We start from the raw sequence: 20,017 nt of genomic DNA on the forward strand, positions 1-20,017 counted from the left end.
ATGAACTTTCTCTTTTTTTATGAATGAGAGGCTCTCGCTCACTTCCTCTCTCTCTCACTCTATGACGGTGCATGCAGATGAATGTGTGAATGGAGCAGAGGAGAGATTGACAGACGGCCCCTAAGGCTCTCTCCCCCTCCCTCACCTATAAACTACCATCCAATCACAGGCGGGTAGGGTGACTCATGCTGTACACACACACACATACACACACACACACACACACACACATATACACAAACACAGACACACTCACACTTATACACTGAAGCAGAGCCAATACAGTATATGAGTGCTCTATTCCTCTCTTCTGACATCAGTAGAAGCTCAGAGATGCTGTTGAAGTGTGTTATTAATACATTTTTATTTTGGCATTTCCCACTAAAAAGTGTTTCCTCATGTTCAGAAATGAGAGTTTAACATCTGTTCTCAGTGTAGAAACAGCTAAGATTGACTTGATTGACACAATAAAAGACATTCCATAGTGTAACTGAGGCATGTGATATTCAAATGACCTGCAGGAACACACAAGAGGAAGAGAATTAAACAGAAACATTTGCATTTCCGTCTGATTCCAATCAGAACAATATACCAGGCGCCGATTGCAGAGTGTTTTACATACTGCACTTATTCCTGATTAAAATATTATCTTTCAAAAGCAATAAGCATGCACAGAGTATTACAGTACTGTCATACTTAAGCCTGGAATTACAGAATAAATTCAAGAAATTCAGAAGAACAATTTTTGTCTTCAGGACTTTTTTCCAAAAAAATAATTTCATCAGAAATAACCTGACATCTGCATTCTGTCTGTAAAAACAAAATAAAACGACCTGGCAGTTTTGAGTGCAGAAAATACAGGAGAGCTTTGTCCCTCCCTAGTGGTTGTTCTGTAAAAGTGCAACCTAGGGCTACAACTAACAATTAGTTCCTTTTTTTATTATTTTCTCGATTAATAGATTCATAATTTTGTCTATGAACTTTTGGAAAATTGCAGAAAATACACAACTTACTTACAATTCTCAGAGCTAAATGTGACTTATTTAAATTGCTTGTTGTATGACAAAGAAAAGCATCAAAGCCTTAACCTTAGTATGTGGTATTTTTTCTTGAAAACTCCCTAAAATGATTACTCAAAATAATAGCAGATTCATTTTCTGTCGAATGATTAATCAACTACTTGTTTCAGCCCTCCTGCAATTTAACTGCGTACATGTTGAGGAAATGGACATTTGATAAAAGAGGAGACATCAGTCAAATTATTTACTTAAACAACATTTTAATGATGTTAATCATCAGTCCATATAGTTTAAGGGTGATAACAGGATTATGAGAAACAGCCTCTAACAATGTTGCTAGTGATGTACAGTCTGAAGGAGACAGTCTTAAATATCCATATAAAGACAAGGAACACGCTGAAAAAAGTACTTCATTGAACCGTTTTTTTTTTTGTTGTTTTGTTTTGTTTTGCTTTTTTGTTCACATTAGTTACAAGACCTTTACCAGTACTGTATTTACATAGTGCAAAAAACACACTTGCTGTCAACGAACATACTTCAAACACTTTGATGGAAGTGATAGCAACACAAAGCCTACATACAGCGTACCTTTTATCAAACCAGAAATACTTTCATAATCCAGAGTATGATATTCAGTACACTGTCATCTCCCATCACAGGGCTTCACATTGCATACAGCCCGACATACTGCATTAACACGCTGCATCACCATTAACTGGCTGAAATCTCACCATGATTCACTATCAAATACCGTTATCAAATTGGATTCCAACTGATAAAATGTTAAAAACTATCAAATGGCTTTAAGAACAGGGTGATTGTATTTTTTTTTAATACAATGCAAAATCAAAATCTCTTTTGTACACTTGTATTTACAAGGAGTTATCATTAATATGTATTTGTGACGAATTGTTTGACTTGAGTGGTGACTCTGCCCCGATGAGGGAGCTCCTCTGCTGTGGTGGACTGACTTTAGACTGGCAGTTGTAGCTGAATGCCTACATAAAATCTGGAAAACCGCTACAAGGATTCATTTCAGTTAATATTTTTTGGTCATTGGGCATTGTGAAACTTAATGACTACCAGTAAACACCTGTTTGTCTATCGGTTACTTTGATTTAAGTGGCAAGTTTTAAGACAATAGAGTCAACTCTGGTAAAAAAACTGACTGAAAACAGTTTGTGGATTCTTTCACAATGTTGTAAACTACTCAGAAAGGCTTAAGTGCTCTCCAATTTAGCCACTAACTTTACTACTAAGGTCTGCTTTCAACAGCTCATTTAACAAAACCCTTGCAAAATAGCTATTTGGATGAAAATACTTAAAAAAGGGCTCAGTGTTGATGATAAATAGGCTTCTAAAAATGGTATTAGGTCATTACCCAGCCTTGTTAGAGACAGCTTGAGAGCCCCCCTTTAGTAGACAGACCATCAGAGAACAAACACCACCAGAGAGAACAAAACAGGTGCACTTTTTATGAAACACACACACAGCATCTGGGAACTCAAGACAATTCCTGTCAGAGGAAAATAACCCCAAATAGTTTCACACAAGGCAAGATCAATATGACAAACTATTACATAGCAGAACCACCTAGACAGGTTATATACACAAAGCTTGTTTTGCTTCTTAGAAGTTAAGTCATTTTAATTATCTGAATACAGAATGGGACAGGTTGTTATTTGAACATTAAAAAAAACACTCTGAAGACTGATGGGTAGGAGTGGTTTTGGTAAGAAAGACAGAACCCCTGACACTGTTATATTCTGTGAGTAAAACTAAACTGAAATGCATGTCTCTCCTTCCCCTCGGTGAGGTTAAAGAAAGCACACACATGAACACATTATGTACAAAGATAAAGCTAATGAACACAGCAAAATAAATGCAAACTATGTGCCTGTAAAAACACACACAAGCACACAAATATTCGCAGAGCTGTAAACCGTCTGAGCTCTGTATGAAGTAAGATGGGAGCTGAAAGGTTCCAACCTTCTTCCTCTGTGAGCAACAGACCGCAGTTCTCTATTTTTTTTTTTTTAAACGCTCAACACTCGCTCCCAGAAACGTCCCTGACTCTAAGAGAGTTCAGCCTCGGAGGAGGAATATCAAAAACATTCCTCTGTATTCAAGTGTAGCAGGTTATGGGCCGAAGAGGTGAGGGCATCCTTTTAAATTACAAGATGAATGTTTGTTTGTTTATTGGCGAGGGGTTGGTGTCGGTTACTATTCTACAGACTATGTTAGTCGTCGTTTGGTCTGCGACCCTGTGTATTTGCAAGTTGGTCAGTTTCTCTGTAAAATATTACTGGTCTGTGTGTGAGTGTTGGCCAGTTGGTTGGATACCTGAGATTATGTCTGGTGTCAGGGGTTAGAGACAAAAGGAGAAAGGCTGCTGGTTCCTATGAAGAGGGATGTATGAGAGAAACAGAGGACAGAGGGAATGAGTAAGAACACAGAGGGAGGAAGAGGACATCAACCTGTGACCTTCTTGGCCTCCACCTGCTCTTTGCTCTCCACCCTCGTCTCTGTGATGTCCGCTGAATCGAGGCCCTCCTCTTCCTCACTCTGCCCTCTCTCCTCTTCTTCGTCTTCATCTTCTTCCTCCTCCTCCTCCTCCTCTTCTGTACTGTCCTGGCTCTTTCCCAGCTGCAGGTTCTCCAGGGTCTTTGACACCCAGGATTCGATGCGGCTGCTGAGGGTGGGCACCTCCACAGATATAGGTTCAGGAGTGTAGTCCTCCTCCTCCTCTTCCTCCTCCTCTGCCTCTTCCAACATCCCGGGCACTAAGGTGGAGGTTGTGGAGGTGATGGAGGAGTTCAGCGGGCCCCTACAGCTCCCATCCAATGAGCCCGTCTCTGTGCTCTGCTGAGAGGCCAGCTCCAGCCGGTCGTCAACACGGACCTCGTCTTTCTCTCCGTTAGCCTGTGTCACTAGCCCCAACCTGGGCTGGGGAGCAGTGGAGCTAGGTGGGGCGGTGCTGACGGTGGCCTCACTGTCTTTCTGGGGGGCTGTGGAAGGTGCAGGGCGGCTCGGTTCAGCCTCTACAGGCTCCAAGGCATCTGAAGTCTCCACCATACTCCTCCAGTTGGTCTCTGAAGGAATTAATAAATTTCTTATCTAAGCAACGTTACAGACACCCCAGAAAAAGATATAACAAAGATGAAATGCGGAGAACCAGAAACAAGGGAGCTTACCGTACTCCTTTTCATTGACCTCTGAGATAGGCTCAGAGAAGACAGAGCAAAAGGAGATGGCAGAAGCAGCGGAGTGGTTTCGGGAGTGTCCCATGTGGTGTGGGACTTTCTTGTCGTTTTTCAGAGCCTCCTCGGCCTGCTCCTGCTCCAGAGCTGAAACCATGTCCTTGTAGGCTTTCCTAGCTTCTTCTGTCAGAGACACTAGTCGGTTAAACAGACCCTGGAGGAGGCAGAGGGATTTAACCGAGTTAGTGAGAGGTAATAAAAAAGAACAAAAACAAAGATGAGCCAGTGTTTCCTGTCTCTACTGCTCTATACTGACAACTACTGACATACTGTCTATACTTTATTTAATCATTCATTCACCCTAAATAGCTAATGAAGTATTAATAGTAATTTGTAACAATCAAGATAGGACTGTCTTACCTCGGCACCAGAGAAGTTGAAGATGCCAACCACACTAACAGGCACTAATTTGTTAACGCAGCGTCCCAGAGCTTTTCTGCCCAAGGCAAACACAAACGGGATCTCCTGCTCCCTAGCCATGGCTATTACATTGTATAAAGCTTCATCCAAACCACCTGCAACAGAGTAAGGAATTAGTGACTCAAATGTATAAAATTCGAACAAAAATGAAAGAACATAAAGTACAGACATTACATCTAATAACTTGTTGTTTTTTCTGCTTGGTATCTACAGTGAAGCTATGATCCCCATAAATTTCATCAAATACGGACTGATGTTGGTGACAGTCTTGAAATTTACCTTTGGCCTGGATCTTCTCACAGTTGGGAGAGATGATGACACACTTTATCTTATGCAGTTTCATGTGCTTAGTGACCTCTCGGAGACCCATGACCAGGCGGCGTTTGGACTTGGCCTTGGTGGGATCCTTCTGGTAAACCCGCTCCTGGAAGCGAACCAGCTCCTGTAACAAGAGGGTCACGCTCTCGTCGATCTCCTTGCTCAGCACTTGGTTACAGTACCTGCAGGAGGAGAAAAAAAAAATTATGGAGGTTACAGATGTTCAGAAATGCATTTTTATATTTTGGGTGACCACCAAACAAAAACCATTAATGTTAACTGGCACAAACAATGTTGTAAAATGCTTGCTAGTTGGAGCTCCTAAATGCAAGCTTTTCTTGTGATGATTTGTTGTTTGTCTTGTGTGATCATTAATTGAATATCTTTAGGGTTTGGAATTGTTGGTCCGACAAAAGAAGCAATCTGATGACATCAACTTTAAGAAATTGTCAATTTACAATGAATCAAGAAAACGATCCGCAGATTAGTTGATGACGAAAATAATGCTTTGTTGCAGCCTTGAAAAGGCTTTAGTCTTTGTTGTCCTCGTTCAAAATGACTCACTCAATTTTCTAAATATGGATAAGCCTGAAAAACAGACCCATCAGAGAACATGCATACTCCCAGCAGCTTAGGGGTTTAGCCAAAAGGTCGACGTAGTGTGGTCTGAGGAACGAGTGTCCTGGTGGTCAGAGCTGAGAGGAGGAGCTCGGCTACAGAGGCCTTTTGGAGGCTTTAAATGAAAAATCTGTTAGAGAAGGGTGGGCTGGGACAAAAGGCCTACAGCAGAGGGCACAGAAGGACAAAGCCGTGTTTGTGGCACTGGCATACATTTTTGCTGAGAAGGGACAATGTGCCAGGCGTCTGTGCTATACTCTACAATTCTTTATTGTACAGTGCCGCCCTTAAAAACACCCGTTAACTTTCTGAGTACATGACTCACAGCCAAGGCTCTGTGATTTTTGGGTGGACAAATATTTGCTTTGCTAATGATTTTTTGTTACCACATCATGCATTTCTTAGACATGCCAATTCCAGGGATTCCTACAAAAGGTCTACCCTGGTCAAAGAGCGTGGACTTACTCTCTGAAACGTCGGCTGTGGATTTTTGTGATGGCATTTGAAGCCATGGGACTCCCAATACCGGAGCTGGCGGGAGAACCCTGGGATACCGGGGTGATGCTGTATGGAGAGTTCTGGCTGGCCGGGGAGAGGGATGCATCACTGGGCATACTCAGACCGTTCTCTGTGGTACAAACAGCAGACCAGAGATAACAATTAGAAACTGGATCGTAGATTAAAAATATGGGGACTTCTGAAATGTTTTCACCTCTTAATAATGAATTGCCCTCACCTTCTTGGGAGGCAGGCTCTCGTGCAAGATCATCAGTAAAATGTAGACACTCATCCCCGTGCTCCCCATGCTCCTCTTGGCCTGAAGACTCTTGTTCTACACTTGTCTTCCCTTTCTTACCTTCACGCTCCTTCAAGATAATCTATAGAAACACAGAACAAAAATATGAAAAACAAGGGCACTTAAAAAGAACTGCAGTGTACCTCCATGGTTGAATGATCTCCATTGCTTTTACCAGTTTTTAATATACGCTAAATGATGTCTTCCTCCCACCACTCATAACCCATTAACTTCAACCTTAAATCACTTACCTTCTTAAGGGCTGTTGGTCGTTTGACTTTAGGGATCTCTCTCTCCTTCCCTCTCTTGACACGAGGTGCAGTGGAATCCAGGGCATTATGTGGGCCTGAGTATGGCTGCTGATGACCCTTCAACATGGACGGCAAGTTGGTCGAGGCTGAACTGTGGAATGGAGTAGTTGTTCCAACTGGAGAGAAGTACAACAACATTACCATACAGGCAGAATGTGAGTACGTGTTCATTTATGTTCACAGGGGGCTTATAATGTTTGAGTTGTGTTGGGACTTAATAGGCTTTGACACAATGGAGGCAACAATTCAGGCAGCGACTACTGTCAGTCACAGTTAACAAGTCTACGAGTAGACCAGCATTTATATGAATGAGAGAAACTTATCATCATTATTTTTTAACAACACTGCATACTATAGCCTCAAAAATGAGTATTGAGTTGAATCAACCCTCTGCTTAAACCCAATAGTGTTATTTACTGATGGCTATTGTAACTTTTTTTGAAAATTCTTTACACCCCTTGATAATTTCTGATTGAATTTATGTATACCTGTAAAGGACAGTGGTTTGGTATTGGTGAGTTGTCTGGCCTTCATAGCCTGCTGATGTTTCTCCAAAGCTGCCAGCATGTCTCCCAGGTCGAGCTCGACAGGGGTTTTGCTCTTCTTCCCTGCTGCTTTGGTGAGTGCCTCCTGTCAGGTGAGGAAAGAAAAGGCAGAACAAGGTCACACCAACGAACAAGTCAAATCCTACTGAAGATCAGAATGCTAAATGGGGTCCAAGCAGTGGTGGGGACCAGAAATGATGAAAAAAAAAGGTATAAAAACATGTGAACAAGCTGTAATATTCAAACTGTTCAGTCTGAACCCAACCCAAACGACCAGCAACATATTACAGCTTATACCTGTAATTTCTGCTGTTCCATGCTGATTTCAGAGTACTCCTGTGCAGTGGCCAAGGCAGCAGCCAGAGCCTTCTTCCTCTGGCTCTTGGCCCTTTTGGGAACAGAGGTGGTAATAGGGATGGGTGTCTGCACAATGTTGATGGGGGAGTTTTCTGGTAGGTTATCCAGCTGTGGTGAATGTAGAGACACAAAATTTAGCTCTGAAAACAGTCAGTCATTACACAGACCCTCCAGAAACGTCGTCTAACAAAGCACTTTCTCTTACCAGGTTTTTGGGGAGTTTGGGTTGCGTATGCGTCTGGGCTGGAATAGATTCTGATTTGGCGCTGCGTTGGGCAGCCCCCCCAGTGGCTAGATCAGGGAACTCCTCTTCATCCTGACAAACATGTGGAAGACTTTTGAGCACAACAAATTAACTCTGTGATGGTAACAGTGCTGCTATGTGAATTTATTCCTTCTCTCACCTCAAAGTAGAGGGGCTCTGGGGTGAGCTCAGTGCCAGTGACCACTGCTGGCTGTAGTCTTTGTTCTGATTGATTGGGCAGCACACGCCCTGGATAGCCACTGTGGAAATCCTGAAAGGCAGAGATTGCCAGATAACACTTAAGTGAGACAGGATACCTTTGGTATTCAATATGTTTTTTACCCTTTGTGTATTTGTGCACATATTCTCAACTGAGGGAAACATGGTAGGATAGGAGGCAAGCAAAGCAAATTTACACAGACAGCATGAGTGACTCTGCATCTTATCTTTTTTTTTCTGTCATAAAAGTTTCTGCATGGATAGGTGGACTTATAAATCACCCCATGACTAATAAGTTGTTATTGACAATGTTTGACGAACAACTGATGTGCATGGTGACGAGTTTCAGTCCTGTGCTTGAAAAGGCAAAGTCCAACTGACTTCATTTATATCAAATAGGGATGGTAATATTGCACATCCCTCTTTTTGTGAAGTCAAAATTAGGATAACATGTTGACACCAACTGTCTAATTCCTCTACTTTCCTGCTCACCTGGCTATTAATTCTGCTGATACCACTGTATACAGTTTTTAGTACACTAATGCTTATCTGTTGTCTGTGTGGATTTTTGTACCCTCCACCACACCAGTATCCATATGTAGGCTCTTTTCTCAATAGTTACAATAAAGATTTACACTGATGCCGCCCCCCATCTGCTGCTCAGTAAGGTTGAGAGAGACTTACAGGACAGTGCTTATAACTTAATACACAAGTTACCCGCCTGACTCAGTGTCTACACCAGTGGGATCTACTGCACCTGTGAGAAGTTTCTCTGTTCGGGATTCTTCCTCTGGTCTGCTCTGTGGAACTGGCCGTTCCTGTCCCCCCAGGACTTCTGGGTACCCTGAGAGGCTACATTTACCCAGGTACCTGCTAGTGAATAAAAAAGACAACAGTAATTCTCAGGTAAAGGAAAAATCTTTTGTCATGTATTGTATACAGGATGCATAACAAATACTGAAGAACAATGTGAGGATGTGAAGGAGAGGAAGGATTTCTAAAACCTTGTTCAAAAAAGTGTTGCATTAAACTTACCTGTCATGACACCAGCCTCTACTCCCTATACAGGACAGGAAAATATGGAAAGGGGAGAGAGAAAAAAAACAAGTTCAGATATATACAGTAGTATTTGTTCAATATTCTAACAGACAAAGGTAATTTAAGGACTATAGTGCACCTTCTCCACTAGCAATAATGCTACATGAGTGGAGTTGTGTATGTTGTGAAATGTTTTGGTTCTTCTTTCTGGGTTTTCAATGACCTCTACCATTGTTACTGCAAAAAACCTCCATGACCAGAATATATTAGCACTTCTGTATGATAGACAAGACAAGTGTTCATTGTCTGATTTAAAAATGCACTACACTTGTAAATTAATTCAGCTACAGTTCAGGTGCGGTTTCACAATTTGTAACCCCATTTTGCTCCAAAATTCATACCTGCAATCACATGCATTTAAAATTATGTATTGCAGTACAGCATTCCTTGGGGTTCTGCTTGGGGACCTGCTATGCAACTATTGCAGAAAAAATTACATTTGCTAGTTTTGCAAAATCAAAAGAAGAAAATGTTAATGATCCATCAAATCTATCCATTTAAATTTCTTTATTTTTTTTGGAACAGTGCTCAGCCATAAAACAAATAAAGCACTACCTGTGTCAGGGCAAAATATTAACTCCATAATGTATAACATTCACCTTCCTACTTCCTGGCTTGCTATCTGCACAGTTATCTTATTTTATGCTTCAAATGTTGAGTTTCAAGCCTCTGCCTTGACAGCACCAGAGGGGCTGCACAGAGCAGCACTAAATCAGAATAAAAGGAAGCATTTTCTGGACTACGACTTTCCCTAGTCATAAGTTAAAAAAACTCTACAGTCACTCGAAGTCATGAGTGTTACATCTGGATCTGATGGCAAGTAGCCAACATACCGTGGATGCTGCTGCAGTCTCGGCTGTTCGTTGTGTCACTCCTGCTGCCTGGTTGTGTTTGGGGCTACAGTAGCCACTGTCACTGTCTATATCTGCCTCACTGGCGCCCTGCTCATTGTAGTTTTCAGCTGGATGGGACGCTCGTCTTCTCTTTGTTCGGTTCTTCCATAGCAGGGGACTAGCCCGCTCAGCCACACACCGCCCTGACACCTCACCTGGAAAATCTGAGAACACGATGGGAGTAACTTAGACCTGAAATGAACTGGTTGCTTAGTGTTATGAAGTAGAATGAAGTTGTACCACCGTCAACGTACAAGTGTTAATAACAAAGGACTATAAATACTGCAGAGGATTCAGTGGAGACTCATTGAACACAAACTTGGACCAACCATACTTTGAGTTGACAGTATGACATTTTTCATGTGACATAATCACAATTATTGGTAGCCAAACTATTTACACTGGCTCATCAACTTTCTCAAGAGCAGAGATATCATTGGTTACATCCTGAGTTGCACACATGTTAAGCGCTCCAACTGGAAAATCTGCATTCCTTTTCTTTCAGAAGTTAAGCATGAGCATCTTCACCATCAACCTGTAAGACCAGACACTGCTCTTACTGGAATTGTGTCCCACTTCCTCACTGATAGGAAAGATTCTGGTTTTTATGAGCAGCCAGTCTGGAATGTTCTGAGCCTCGGGACTGAAGAACATCACCGACTTTGACAACACACTTAACTGTAAATTCAAACTGAGAATTTCCCAAATGCTACAGGCTTCTTCTCTTTGGTTTGCAGACTTTTTGTTCAATAGGTTATTTTCTTCTGTATACACCCTGCAAGACTTAAATGTTTCTTCACAATTGCTGCAGTATTCTTACCAGTCTGCTGAGCTGCATCTACCAGCATGACTGTCTTGGTTCTACCATCAGGCCCCATGGTGCACACCTCCTTCTGCACAGCAACACTCCTGGTTGGAGGTCGGCGACCCCTTGGAGGCTGGCAAACCCCCAACTGTTGCTGTAGGAGAAAAACAAAAAAAACAAAAACAAAGAACAGGCATGGCATGCTCACTATATAGATTGTGGAAGAAGGGTGACACTTTTTAGTGATACAAATAATATAGAACACCAGTGTGAGAGTATCACAGTAAGACTTTTGACCCTCTGTACCTTTGGGAGAACATTAGGTCGGACCATGCCTCTCCCCCGCTGACTGGCCATCCCATATGTTGGCCCCAGAGGCAGTGGCCTTTCACCGACATCAGCTGAGACAGGGTTGACCACCCCAGCCTGCACAGGCCCTGCATAAGTGCCAGGGAAGGGCTGGTAAAAGCCCATCACAGGTGGGCATGGAGTAGGCATAATCTGGTAGTAAGCATAGTCATTGGAGACAGGAGGCTGGGGGGAAGACAAGATGGGGTAGGCCAGGTACGGACCACCAGGGCTAGGGTTAGGCTGCTGCCAGCGCAGCTCCCCTCCATTATACATAGGATGTTGTCTGTAAAGCAAGAGAGAGGTAACACATTCACTGACTTCTGAAAGTCTACCTCTTTCATCTCAGAAAAATCACAAAGATCAAAGTATTTATCACATCTATTTCAGTTTTGAAAAGGCTTTGGAAATGCTGGTCGGTCAAAAACTGTACTTTCAGTATTTTGTGGCAGCTGGGGATTCAGAGAGACCATTCAAATCCAGCTCAAAATGTCCTTCTGCAACATTTACAGAAAGACCCTCCTCTCCTCTCTCAGTGGAGGTGACCATTATACAGTATATTATTCTTGATAAATACTGTATAAATCTTAATGTGATCAAAATGTGTCATATTACAACATTTACTGTATTGTAACATGATGACTGCATACAGCAACATAGTTATAACTTCCCTGAAAGAGAAGGTAACATTGCTGCAGGCTCCACTGTGAAGGAGCAGGTTTCAAACATGGAACAACCTCAGCCATGTGGAAATGGTTTGTTAATGTAGCCTTCAGAGAAAAAGAGCATAGGCACTACACACAACATACTCCATCATCTATTAACCATATTGACCATGAGATGACTCGTGTCAGGACTTGATTCAACTCAGATGACAATTATTGACCAGTCATGAGATTTTACATTTGCATTGCGGTAATCAGAGCGGTATGTCACAACATCCTGAAAAAAGAAGTTTTTACAAATTTACAAAAGGAGAGCAGACAGTGCCACCAGTTAAACAGCAGAGTGAAGTTAGTTTGAGAATCACCAGCTGGGCACACATTTTACCTAATACTGTCTGTACTGAGTTAAAGTTGGTTTCACTTTCCATATTATTCATCAGCAAGACTCAGCTAGCTACCATCAGTATAGCAGGTCCGTTTACATCAGTGACTGATCAGAAATGTATTTAAAATCAGAACACAGAGCCAACAGCTCCACCATTCTGCTGGCTCCTCCAAAAAGCCTGTGAATCCTTCAGATATCACAGAGACAGAATACAGAGTCTGACTGACCACACTGTCTGAAATTATGCTATTATAATGATATTGTAAACATATTTGTAATCATATTTATATTACAGTTCTATTAGTCGCTATTAAAAGACCTCAGATCGGATGCATGTGACTAAGACAATCTTAATTTATTACAACACTGAAAATTTCCTTTGGACTTAGTTTCCTTTATCCAAAAACATTCACTGTTAATATAAACAGGCAGCGATGTTGAATGGGAATAGAGCTGAGGAAAGAGGTGATGCCTGGGTTAATGTCCATGATGCCACAGTGATGTGCATGATGGTTGGTTTGTTAGAGGGTGTGTAAATTGTATGCAGAAATGTTGATAAAGATCCAGATGACATTTTCACAGCCAGCTTTCTATAGCGGGCATTTCCTTGCATTCAAATAGGGGGGAAGGAAACAAAGGAGCGGATGTGTGCAGGATACAGCAGATCACTCTGGACAAAGAAAGAGTCACTGGCAACATAGATTGTGGTTCCATGTAAACTCTGGAACTCTTGGGAGGTTTCCATTCATAATTAAGCAGTCTTAAACTACGGAGCGGTCTAATGGCTTTAACTCAATACATTGTTTAAAAGGATCTGATCTTGAGCTCTTTTGTGAAGCACAACATCAGGGACATGGTGTTCTCTTCTCCTTATTGTAGTAAACAGTGGAATGAATTAGTTATTCTGAAAATAGAAAGGTCCAGATTGTTCTTGGGCAGTTCAAAACGGGGACAACAGACTTCCCACAATGTCACAGAGAATGGCAATATTTCTGCCAAAGTTGACAGCATTGGCAGCATCCATAATTATCCTGAACCAAAACCACTGGTGCCGTTAAATCAGAGTGAAGTTGGGTTGAAGTGAGTAGGCCCACCTCACATATTCCTAATCTCCCCTGCTGTGACAGAGTAATAGTACCTGTTGGGTTGGTTCTCCTGGACGAAAGGGTAGCAGGTGATGAGGTAGCTTGGTATGGGAGTGGTTTCCACCCCTCCACCACCTCCTCCTATACCTCCGCCCCCTCCTCCTCCGCCACCCGCCTCTCCAGAAAGACTCATGCTGACTAGGGATCCTTCTAGACCTTTCTTCTGTGGGATGAATGGTTCCACTTCGGCTGAAAGCTTCACATCCTGCACAAAGACAAATGAAAAGCCATTACTGTCACACTGTGTGAGCAACGACAGCCAATTAATGACTAAGTGGTGCATTTGACGGAGGAATAGGTCTATGCCTAAGTGTATAGACCTCTTCCTCAAATTGCTCAAGTACAGTTGGCAAAGTCAGTAACCACATTCTCCGTTTGTGTTTCATTAAGTCCAGTATTTGCCCTCTCCAAATTTGTTGAATTTACACAGCACAATAGATAATATTATTTTTTTGTTGTTATATAAGTTATATATATATATATATATATATATATATATATATATATATATATAGATAGATAGATAGATAGATAGATAGATAGATAGATAGATAGATAGATAGATAGATAGATAGATAGATAGATAGATAGATAGATAGATAGATAGATAGATAGATAGATAGATAGATAGATATAAATATAAGTGTCTCATAGAGGGAGTCATCAGCTGTACACTAGCAGACTAACCAACATCTTATTTGTTTAGTGGCAATCAAAGCTAAGCACTGTATTTCTTCAGACTGTTCCAGTTGGTTTACAGTCTTGAATGACTACCAGCATCAATAAAAAGGTTTCAGGCCTTAACACAAGGATATAAAACCATTTTTAGTTCAAAGATGATGTAACACACTACTCCCAGAGGATCCAGGCAAAGTACACAACACGTCAAAGACGGACTCCAGCAATTTTTGAGAGTCAATTTCTTATGTGACTATGACAACTGCAGCTGGATAAACAGAGGTGAGGAATAAAGACACTGGACAGCTTATTTTTAATGCGGTCTTCATTCAGGTAAGCCAGGACCACCTATGTATCTCAAAGCCAATATGAGGCCCAAAATGCTCCCTAAAAGCCTTTGACTTACAGGGACAAAGATGACACCAAACTCTCTACAATATTGTACAATATTTTACATTAATAAATCAATTAAGAAATATCATATATCATAATGGTTATACGAAACTCAGAAAGGGACCCTTAAGCACCACTGTTGCCATAATTTGCAGGCAGCATAGAGCTTTGTTGCACTCTGGCAAACGCCCATTTCCTGTGTACAACTTACCAAAAGATAAACATACATACAAGTTATATAAATCATTCAATTCTGTCAAAACTATCACGTATTTATAGCAGCCAATGGCACGATACACTTGAGGCCTTCTTCTAGTCCAATTGGTTTTATAGGTGTCCAGATTTATGGCCCAGACACACCAAGCCAATAGTCAGGCTGTTGTGCTGTAGGAAATCATACAACAGACCACAGAAAGGCCAAAGATCAGAGGTCTGGGGCATTGGGAGGCTGGCGTCCAAGCTCTTGCTGCCACTGGGGACACTTGTTCTGTGGAAAACTGGAGACACAGCCTCGAATGATGACACCAAATGACAGACAGGCCAACGCATCTCCTTAATAAATTAAGAGTGCAGATCTAATGAGGAAACACGCCATTGTTTAATGTATGTGCTGTATACTGCAAGTAAATACCAACAGAAATATGCTTTCTACATTGTAGTACACACATAAAAGAGTAAGTTAAGGAAAAATGTAATGATCTCCATTTTAAAGCCCTATAAACATAATATCAAGTTTGTTGTCATGCTTGTCAGAGGTAAGCCATCAAGGAATCTTCCTGAAAATGAGCAACTGACAAACCCTGTTACTAAACATATTATCTCAGTTTACATGTCAAAGACTCATTGCAACCCTGCTGAGTTTAATGAGTGAAATAATGGAAATTAGCAGATTTGTTGCAAAACCCCAAAAATGTTTTCTCTAACTGACAAAATAAGATAACTTTCCCATTCTGGTCCTGTCCTTCATTGTCTTTTTCCACTGCTGACTGCAAGCATCTTTCATATCGAAATGACACTGGTGTAACCCAAGGTGGCAGATTTGTCCCAAGAGGCCCCATTAAAAATAATCTGGTATTTTGCAAAGGATGACGAGAGTTGATAGGGTTCAGAGTACAAAGAGGCTCCCTCAATTCTCTGAAACAGTGGTCGGGATGCATGAATAGAGTATCAGTGCGGCCAGTGGATGTCATACAGACAGCTATTGTCTCCCACGAACACTGACTGTGGGTGGTTTTCTCACTTTTCCTTTGGTAATCTATAGGTCCCATCCTATCTAAACAGAGTTGTAGCAGATGAAGCCTGTTCAGTAAAAACAGACCAAACTGCTGTCATAAAGATTTTGAAACTCAGGAAGCCCCAAAGGGTGATAGCACCTTAATGCTTAGACTGATATGGCTGCAAGGGTTTAGGAGTGGTAGGTCTAAACCTATATGATGGTGCCATATAACTGATGGAGGGTTGTTATAGGATTAAGTTTCAGAGGATAAAGTAGGGACAGTACCACAGGATAAGCTAATTATATAGCAAGCCACAGCACGGAGGAGTGCATCAGTGGTGAATCTTGAATTCTGAACACGAGTGTAGATATCCAACTATTTAAAAAAAGGTGTGTAGGAAGCCAGAGTGGTCAGAGGATCTATCCCTTGATTCACCCATGTGTGTCTTTGTGTATCTGTGTGTTTTCTTTAGTGAGAGGGTGAGTGAGAATAGCTGTGATTGTGAAATTTGCAGTGAGGTCAGACCCAGATGTGTATCTGTTGGGGATGACAGAGCTAGTAGTGATTAGACTGGGGGGGCTACTGATCTCACAAGCCTTTGTTTGTGCAAGCATTTATTCTCACACCAGTTGCTTTCAAACACTACCAGACAGCATCTGTTTCAGCACTGAATGCAGGGTGGACTGTGTAGAGAGAAGCAGGCCATATGCATTAAAGCATTAAAGCTAGGTTCACAGTTTTTCCAAGTATGCCTTAAAATAAGTGGCGGGTGCCTACATGAACACTGAAAAAGGTTTTCCTTGCTGTAATCATTCCTCCTGTTCAAACTGGCTAATAAAAGATCATCTTCAAATGTGCTTTCAATGTGAGTGATAAGGGCCAAAATCCACTGTGTGTCCACACAGTCATTTTGTGTAAAAATGCAGTTTATCTGAGGTTTCTGAGTTAGTCATATCAAGCGGATATCTGTCACATTTACCAGCTTTTTAGCATAAAATCCCCCCTTTATGTTTCCTCAAACAGTGTTTCCCTATTGAGCTTCGGTGTAAGTATAATAACAAAAAGAGTGACTTTGGTGCTAAAAAGACTGTAACACTGAAAGATATCTACTTGATTTGACCAATTTGGATGGCTGAGGCTTCATATTAGCTTCAGATAAACTTTTTAAAACATTTTTGTACAAAAAGAGGCTTGTAGATGTTTGCATTGAAGCATAAGTGCATTTTAAAGGTATTTTGTAAATGCCAGTATGAACAGGAGAGATGATTACAGCAAGAAAAACCTATTTCAATATTCATTTGGGCACCTGACTGTTGATTTAAGACAGCTTTGAAAAATTGTGAACCTATCCTTTAAAGCTTTTAAGAGATTAAGAGGACAGATCTAATGAATATCACAGCACAGAGAGTTCACACTTTCAGATCCTGTCATGGAATCATTTTGACACATTTGGCCCGAAGAGGAGCCCCATGTTGACGTCAGCCAGAAAACATCATCGTTCAATGACATAAAAAAGGTAAAGGTCTAAAAAGGTAAGAACAATACACGTTGGTTCACCAAACGCAACCAGACTAAACTTTCTGCATAGCAAACAGCGTCAGAGGAATGTCATACATGCAGAAGAACCAGACGATCACCGAAACCTCTCCGCCTCTCCTGACAACAACACCACTGTCCTGTACACATTCCTGCCTGACGGAAACTTTCTTTCTGAAGTGCGCTTTTCCCAAACTATGCTATTTCAAAAAGAAAAATACTGCTAGCTTGTATCTGTCGCCCTGATTAAATTTGACAAGCGCCGTCAAGTGACAGCTGAGATGTTTAGCTTTAGCCAGCTAGCCGAGCTAAGATTAACATAGCCTTTCTTTCTGGGCTTAACGCGCAGGAATATATGATAAAAGCATGTCACCGAAAGATATATCGGTTAATTAATGAAACGACTGACTACATATTCATTGCGACAGATGACAAGAAATACATTATCTGCTATCTTCTGTTTTGAGCTGCGATTACCGTTAGCTCTGTTAGCTTACTAGCCAAATGAGATAACTGTTTCCCTTGCCTGTGACTAAAATACCTAAAGCTATCGTGCTGTAAATATGTACAATGACCCCAAAATAGCTCATTTAAGTGGCCGTGAAACAACACAGCTATTTTTTAAATTAAGATAACGGAACAGTGGCTTTTTAATAGCGTTAACAAGACTCCGTTTTTGGGGCCTCGGTAGCACAAAACTAACGCTATATCCCCTCTACCACAGGCTAAGACCCCGACAAAAAGCACATAATGTTAAAATAAACGCTACCTTATTGTCATTTGCGTCCATGTCAGTCACCGAAGCCGCAACAGAGCGTCATTGACCACAGTGTGGACGTCAGGATGTTGGCCTTTTTAACTTCTTCATTGTAAATAATAATAATCACTGAAGGCTTTAGTGTGACTCACACCCAATTCCTACTAACTGGACCCTTCACTCCTGCGTCAGCTAGCTGCGCTCTCTGCAGACTGGCTCGTAGCTTTGGCAGAGCGAAGCAAAACGCTGTCAGTGTGGAAATAGGAGTCACCTGGAACGGAAGCCCCAGAGGACCAGAAAAGCGTTTTCTTTTAACTGACTGGAAAATGCAGTACGTCATGAGGTCATCCCCAACCATATTCTTGATAAAATTGGTGCTCTCTCTTGTATTTTAACATATAATTACTCAACTAGTGTCATCAGCAATCACTTCTTGCCTGGACGTTATGCTTCATCCACAATTTTTCTCCTCATAAAACTTTCTTATGGGAGAGGAAGAAGAAGAAGAAGAAGAAGGAGGAGGAAGAAGAAAAAAATTGTATGGCACTTTTCAGTCACATTGGCACATTTTGTCTGTTTTTAACAACTAATAACCAGACACAATTTTCCATTTTCCTTTTGAAGAACACAACTCCGTAATCAAAGCCATTCCTTCTGGATTAATCCATTTTTATCAAGAGTCACTTATATTTTGGTGGGGGATACACCCAAGATGCTCTATCTGCATTACTTTTGAATAGCATTAACATATATGACAAGAAATGTAATAATAAACATATTCATCAGAATTTTAAAACAAAATCACCCTGAGAGGAGAGTTTTATTGAAACTCACATTTGGAAGAAATAAATGTTGTATTCCTAACCAAGTCAAGTAAGTTAATTTCAAACTTTTACATAAAATCTATCCAGTGAAGTCTATGATCTCCAGATATGTAGATGTTTGTTCCTTTTGTGGACATGCTGATGAAACATCTATTAATTTATTTTTTCACTGTAAAATAACAATAACATTTTGTTCTGATTTAAATTATCATGTTTTCAATACAACTAACATTACTCACTGTTTTACGCTTAAATATATAATTTGTTACTATTACAGTATGAGTAACAAACCTCTATCAAATCATAAGAGTGACTGGGAGCGTCTCAAATGTGAATTTTGTAAAAATGAATAACAACTAAACATCTGTTTTTAGAAGGTCAGTACAATCAGGATTCTGGAAAAAAACAAAACAAACTCAAACCAACCATTCACTTAAGCTGGAAGCCAAGGATGTAATCCTATAATATAAAAACAAAACCAGAAGTTTTGACTGTCAATTTAGTCATTGTACTGGGAAAATTTCACATCCATAAACCCAAGTTCCTAAGATTTTGCCCATCGTTTGAACTTTTCATGAATGGATTTAAAAAGTATTTTGAGTCTGTCCAACTTATAAACAATGGGAAATATGCACACTGTTAGTATGCTCCAAGATTTTTTTTTTTAAGAAATCTGATTTTATTGCCCACCATCTCTGTTATTTTTCTATTTTATTACTTTTACCCTTTGTCCTGTTACCATGTTGACTGTATCAACAAACTGAAAGTAAAGTCATGTCCTTTATGATATCTTTATTTCTTTATGATGCCTAATTGTTTTCTGTTATTGTCTTAACGTCACTCATGTTATAAGTGATGCTTTCTATAAATAAAGTGATGGGGAAAGAGTGATTGAGAGAGTTTGGAATACTGGAAAATAACTCTAAATTGAATTACCAGCTATATATTACAAATCTTTTAATTTATTAGCTAAATTTCATATTCATAAAAGCAAAGTAAACCAGGTAAAAAGCAGAACTTTTGGTTTTCACAAAGGAGGTCAAACTGTACATTGACTCAATTCGATTTTCATCTAATCCACAGGCTATAAAAACTATGAATGTCTGTTTTTTGTTTAAAATCTTCATATGAACTATATCTCCCCCTAGCTCAGAGTTGGTTTTCGT

General features: G+C 40.7%; 1 protein-coding gene across 2 annotated transcripts; it reads right to left on the reverse strand.

Moving 5' to 3' along the window:
* Window positions 1-1,259: 1,259 nt before the first annotated feature.
* Window positions 1,260-18,305, reverse strand: secisbp2l (SECIS binding protein 2-like). Of its 2 annotated transcripts, none has more exons than XM_044354003.1 (18): window positions 18,040-18,305; window positions 13,440-13,651; window positions 11,210-11,537; window positions 10,919-11,057; window positions 10,039-10,262; window positions 9,143-9,167; window positions 8,865-8,977; window positions 8,049-8,159; window positions 7,850-7,960; window positions 7,585-7,752; window positions 7,231-7,372; window positions 6,683-6,858; window positions 6,372-6,513; window positions 6,101-6,263; window positions 4,979-5,199; window positions 4,640-4,794; window positions 4,214-4,433; window positions 1,260-4,111 (listed from the first exon to the last, which is right to left on the reverse strand). In XM_044354003.1, exons 1-18 carry the CDS (start codon window positions 18,058-18,060, stop codon window positions 3,492-3,494), a joined length of 3,291 nt encoding a protein of 1,096 aa, XP_044209938.1. In that variant the 5' UTR covers window positions 18,061-18,305; the 3' UTR covers window positions 1,260-3,491. The 2 variants fall into 2 exon arrangements, with proteins under 2 accessions (XP_044209938.1, XP_044209927.1); XM_044353992.1 differs by having other exon boundaries at window positions 8,865-8,980; window positions 18,040-18,304.
* Window positions 18,306-20,017: the final 1,712 nt, after the last annotated feature.

The sequence above is a fragment of the Thunnus albacares genome, chromosome 1, assembly GCF_914725855.1.
Source record: "Thunnus albacares chromosome 1, fThuAlb1.1, whole genome shotgun sequence".
Taxonomy (NCBI): domain Eukaryota; kingdom Metazoa; phylum Chordata; class Actinopteri; order Scombriformes; family Scombridae; genus Thunnus; species Thunnus albacares.